A 5,409-nucleotide genomic window follows, 5' to 3' on the forward strand; every position below is an offset into this window, starting at 1 on the left:
GTGTAAAGATTGGGCGCCCCCCCCCCCCCGCCCCATCCTTCACATTTCCACTTGACATTTTCCAAGGAGAAATCTTGAATTCTTTTAAATAGCGGAGATAAATGATAGTCGCCTCAGTTCAACGGTGGTGGCATCGCTTTCTTCCCGACATCAAAGCGCAAAGAAGTGATAGAGCTCAACGTTTGTCTTAAGTTGACAGCTCACTTAAAAAATTTAAAAAAAAAAAAAAAAAGTGATGCGTCGCTGAGCTTTGGGGGCACCGGAGAAACATTTCACCTCCCAGTCTTCTATTTTAATGAACAAAAAAAATAATAGTCATGTCTGTTTGACCTTCCATGTTGAGTCTTACTCCAGCCGGCATTGCTCATCAGACACATCAGCACATTGTATGGAAATGTGAATACCATTCAGAATATCCGGTCGTGTGCTCAAAATGTTCTTCTCGGTGCCTCCTAATTGTCCGGAATCTCTGCCTGTAGTACACACAATGAGAGATTCGGCTTTGCTTCCCCGTTTATTTACTTTTTAAAAAAATTGATATCACAAAGACATTGAATGCACGTTCTATTGGTGTTGATCAGGTGTCTCTTGCAATGTCGATTGAAATGGAATCGTTGCGTCGCTTGAGCCTTAAAGAAAAACAATGCATGAAGACGAGCTCCGTCCACGTCGGCCTGGACGTATTCAACGCAGCATTGATCTACTCCATACGACGCCGCCATCAAAAGAGGAGTGCAGAACACTCAGAGAGATTCTCCGAACCCAGTGAAACCTTGTAAATACCAATTGACCAATCGCTTTGTGCAGATTTCCCAATGTACGCAGACTGACATGTCAATGCTTAAAGTCGAGCGTTTCAAGTTGTCGCCAAAGTTATCAAATCAGCGGCGTGACGTGACTCGCGTCCAAGGACTTTCTCGCCGCTCATCCAATGCGCTGCCGTCACAATTTCTCTTTGTCACCAGAATAACATCTGGAGTCCAAATGCAAAGCGGCGCATTTAAGCGGTGGCCCGTGTCCGCTGGGAGCTACGCAGACACTTAGCGCAGACACTCCAGCACAGCCTTGGCTCGGATATGCCGTTTTGTTGCCGCAGCCCTTTTGTATCGTTTGACAGCATTGTTTTCTTTCTTCTTTCTCTGCGAGATATCCACCCCCCCCAACCCCCGCGCAAGATTTGTCATGTAAGCAAATCATCTCTGGGGGGCTGAGCGGAGTGACGAGACGTAATCTTCTAGCCTCGGTGCCGTTCCCTGTGTCTTGTCAGATGAGCCAAGACGCCATCGGTCTCAAATGAGGGGGACACGGCGATTAATGGTTGTTTGTAGGCCTGGGGGGCTTGATTTATTTAATCTTCTTGTCGTCCCACATGCATTTCTTCTCATAAAGTCCCCCGACTGCACAGACATCAGCCTCAGATTTACAACCCTCATAAAGGCGTCACTGTGATTTAAGCCAAAGGGCAGGCGCTCCCTTTTACTCTCACCCACTCGCGAGCACGCAGTCAAAACAAAGCGGCGGCCTCGCGCGCTGACTCAGAAGCGCCCTCTTCAACAAATGACCGCTCAGATTATCAAAACCTTGTGAAACTTGCGCAAATATTTGAACGCAGCGGGCAGACTTGCTGAATCAGGTTCTCTCTCGCACCAAGCGTCAGACTGTAATTGAACTCGAATGCACGGACGCCGAACTTTCTCGCTCTCTTCCCATTTTCATTGAAAGACGTTTGGCAGATGGAGGCGTCTTTGTCTTTGCAAAAGTTTTCCACCCTGGAAAGTGCCAGCCCTTCTCAGTTTAATGAAGGCGAGCCACAACAGCAGCGTAGTCATGACCGGTTTGTGTACGAGGTTCCCCCCCCCCCCCCCCCCCCCCCCCCCCCCTCCTGGCCGGAGCCTTTGTATTCACCACAGGCCAAGCTTCTCCCACCACAGAGCGAGGGAGGGGAGGGAAAACAAGCTTGCCTCTCCAATGCTAACTCAATAATGACTTCCCACGGGGGGAAGAGAATACAGGGCGGTCTTTGAAGTGGCTGGTCGGCGGGAGGCTCTCCTGCCTCAGTCGCGCTGTCGGACACCCCAGACGAGCCCCATTCAAAGTTCCAACACAAATCATCAGCGGCGGACGGACGTCCTCATCGCGTGTGCTTATTCTTCAGCCTGTTGTCCGGACACGTAATTAAGTTAATTTTTTGTAACGATGGCATATCATGTCCCGGCTGTACTGTCAAGACCAAGGTCTGAAAATCTCTCCTGACGCTCACGTTTTAGCGGGATTCTTTCAAAGGCTGATGGTGAAAGTGAGACTTTTTTATTTTTTTTTTAAATGTCCCAATTCTGAACTCCGGTGCAAACTTAAGACACGAATGGACAATTAGTCATGCCGAGGTGGAGTGATGCCTAATCTAATTGTCGTTGAGGGGCAGAGTCAGTCTTGGCCGTGCCAAACAGTTTGAATACTTGGTTGTCTGTCCTACAGGACACTTTGGGCACGTGCACGTGCGAATTGTTTCTGGTGCTCAAAGCACAGTGATACCAGATACGGGTCTCTTGAAAGGGGATGGAAATGAATTGGATGAAGCCACTAAATGGACCTGCGGTGCAAATCCGGGCCAAGGGACAGGTGTCTTCTTCCGCAGCTCCGGGAGTCAACCACAAAGAGGTTTGGAGGCCTCTCTCCCCATGACCCCGACGAGTGTCAATCATGGGCAGAGGAACTGTGGAAACAGAATGCGGATTTTCCAATTTGCTGGCTGCACGCTCCACTAAATCAATCTTAAATTGATTGCTCAACAATAACAAATTCAATTTGAGGTCAGGCGTCTGTGAACGCTCTTCCGCACAAGATCCATCCCAGTATGCCTTGATGCGCCTTGCTGGAAAAGAAAAGGGTCTTCCCCAAACAGTTAGCACAAAGCGGATGATGCCAGGGCGCGAGTTCCCCGCACCTTTGTCGTCCGAGTTGGTGTCACGTTGGATCAACTGAGTGCAACCCGCCAGTCAGTTGAACGAATCAAAAGACGACGCAGTAAACACGGGGCAGCAATCAAAGACATCCGGTGTGTGTTTGTCTTCTTGGCCTGGAGCTGGTTGTTGCAAGACAACCTTTGTTCTCGAAAAGGCCCGATTTTATTCCCATTCATTACGAAAATGATTCACGTCAACCCCTCAGCAGACTGCGATGTCTCGCTTTAGCCTTGACGTGCCTTCCCGCTGAGGTTGGCACCATAGCGGCGGGGTGTCAAAACGTGACGGCGCAGATCAGAAACACAAACATGACAGAGGATCAAAAGTGAGCCAAACATTGCTGTTTGGTGCAAAGAAAACCTTTTGGAAAGAGAACCAAGACAACAGTGTCATAGCATCAATATTTCACTGCAAAGTGCTAAAAGCGAGGAACGAGTTTGTATTCAGGGTTGGGGATTTTTTTTTTCCTTGTCTGCCTGTACTGAATATGAATCAGCTCACCTATGAGCTCGCTTTACAGCGAGGTATTAATGAATATGCAGCCTAAATTTCCTTAAAAAAAAAAAAAAATCACTCCTCAGAGGGGGGAAAAAAAAAGGAGCCTATTCGGACTGGATAGGAAGGAGTAACAGTTGTGGGACGCAGCAGTTGGTCAATTGGACGAGAGTGGGGAACGGGAGCTTAGAGGGGAAATGTGAATGACAGCAAAGGAGTTCCTCCCAACCCGCACGCACACACGCACACACACACACACACACACACACACACACACACACACACACACACACACACACACACTGAGCACAAATCCGCTTCCCCAACCTGAACGGACGCAGTCTGAATCTCGGTGACCCACAGAGGGCAGCTCGTAATCACCATGGCGAAGGGGGCGGCACGTATCGCACAGAATGCAGTGCTCAAAGGGTTTTTTTTTGGGGGGGGGGGGGTTAACTGAGACGGCACGGCAGGCATTCCGGGCATGAAGAGTGTGCCGGCAGAAGCATCGATATGCACAATAGGAGCCTGCTTGGACTTGGACCCAGCAATAAAACACTTTGGCTCACGCTCGACTGGAGTCTGTGTGTTAAAACTATAAAACTGCAGCTGCAGGATGAGGGCAATGCTATTGTTGATCCACTATTATGTTAAAAAAAAAAAAAAACGCTCTAGTTGAGACCACAAATGTCTGTTTCTGGCATTTCATTTGCCACCGTAGCTGCAGTCAAGATCAGGCGCAGCCAGGCCTGCCCCTGCGTCAATGCAGAACAGCCAAATCATGCAAAAATTGTGAATGACTGAATGAAAGGTCATCAACTGCAGCGGGTGCATTGAACAATGAAAAGGTCGCTGTTGCACCGGAGGACCCGTCTCAGGAATCGGGCGCCCTGAACTGAGTCGTTCTGTCTCTCTTTATCCAATCTCGTAGGTCAAAGAAGTTGTCAGCCTTGGCCGCTGCACTCCAAAAAGTCTCCCTCCAAAAAAGGGACTTGGATTTGGATATTGAGGAACTAGAAGAGGCGGCCACAATGGTTCTTGAGGAGGAAGACGATGCTTCCGAGAGCGCTTCGGTGCATCATAGCAGCAACCGTTCCAGTGACAGCAGCGCTTCGGGAGAAGACGACGAGTCTGAAGCCGAAGGGCAAGCCGGCGCTGAATCCCGTCGCGGAGAGGGAGGGGAGTCATCTAAGGACAGCCCTCTCAAGCCGCCACACACCTCCGCCGTCTGTGCCGCCATTCCACTGGAGCGAGCAGCTACGCGGCTGTCGGCGGAGAACAAGGTCCGCATCCTCCCCCAAGCCCCGCAAGGCGCCGCGCCGCTCATCCAGGAGCTCGGGGAGCTCAAAATCTCGGAAGAATTCCGCGGCGGTCCCGAAGCGGAAAGAGAGCCTTCGCAGAGGAGCGGAGCGCCATCCGGAGGGAACGGCGGTCAGACTTTGTTTGAGTCGAGCCCTCGCACAAACCCCCTGCTCATCATTCCTAAAGGGGAAGATCCTCACACGCCGGACTTGATCTCGTGAAGCGCTCAGTGGAGACTCTTTTGAAATGTAACTTCCCCATGTAAGTCATTTCATGAATTGGGATCTCCTTTCATTTGTGTTCATTACGGTACTGATTTAATGTGTGCTTTCACACTCATTACCATTTCTTAATTTGTGAGACTTTTCTTTGTTTCATTGAATTAATGTTGATAGCTTTTTTTTTTTTTTTTCCTTTCATCAGACAGCAGACGCCATGTCTTATTTTCTTATTGCTGCCCGTCCCTGACTTTCAATAAATGTTGATTGAAATAACTGAAATGTTTTTGCGCATTTTGTTTTTTGGTGAGAGTAGCCAGTCGGAATTTGTCGTGACTATTTCGACAATATTTCAATTTTGTCAAGTGACTGCAGGTTGCCGAAGGAAACTCCACAACAACCGATGAAGGGCACGTTGTCAAGAAGGTATT

General features: G+C 49.2%; 1 protein-coding gene across 3 annotated transcripts in view; it reads left to right on the forward strand.

Annotated features, from left to right (window-relative positions):
• Positions 1 to 5,179, forward strand: part of LOC109521548 (protein SHQ1 homolog) — a 16,726-nt gene extending 11,547 nt beyond the window's left edge. For all 3 annotated transcript variants that reach the window (XM_019879439.1, XM_019879437.1, XM_019879438.1), the window contains exon 12: positions 4,390 to 5,179. In XM_019879439.1, the coding sequence (XP_019734998.1) occupies positions 4,390 to 4,981 (592 nt within the window). In that variant the 3' untranslated portion in view covers positions 4,982 to 5,179. The remainder of the gene's footprint in view (positions 1 to 4,389) is intronic.
• Positions 5,180 to 5,409: the final 230 nt, after the last annotated feature.

The sequence above is a fragment of the Hippocampus comes genome, unplaced genomic scaffold (genome assembly GCF_001891065.2).
Source record: "Hippocampus comes isolate QL1 unplaced genomic scaffold, H_comes_QL1_v1.1 scaffold44, whole genome shotgun sequence".
NCBI classification, from domain to species: domain Eukaryota; kingdom Metazoa; phylum Chordata; class Actinopteri; order Syngnathiformes; family Syngnathidae; genus Hippocampus; species Hippocampus comes.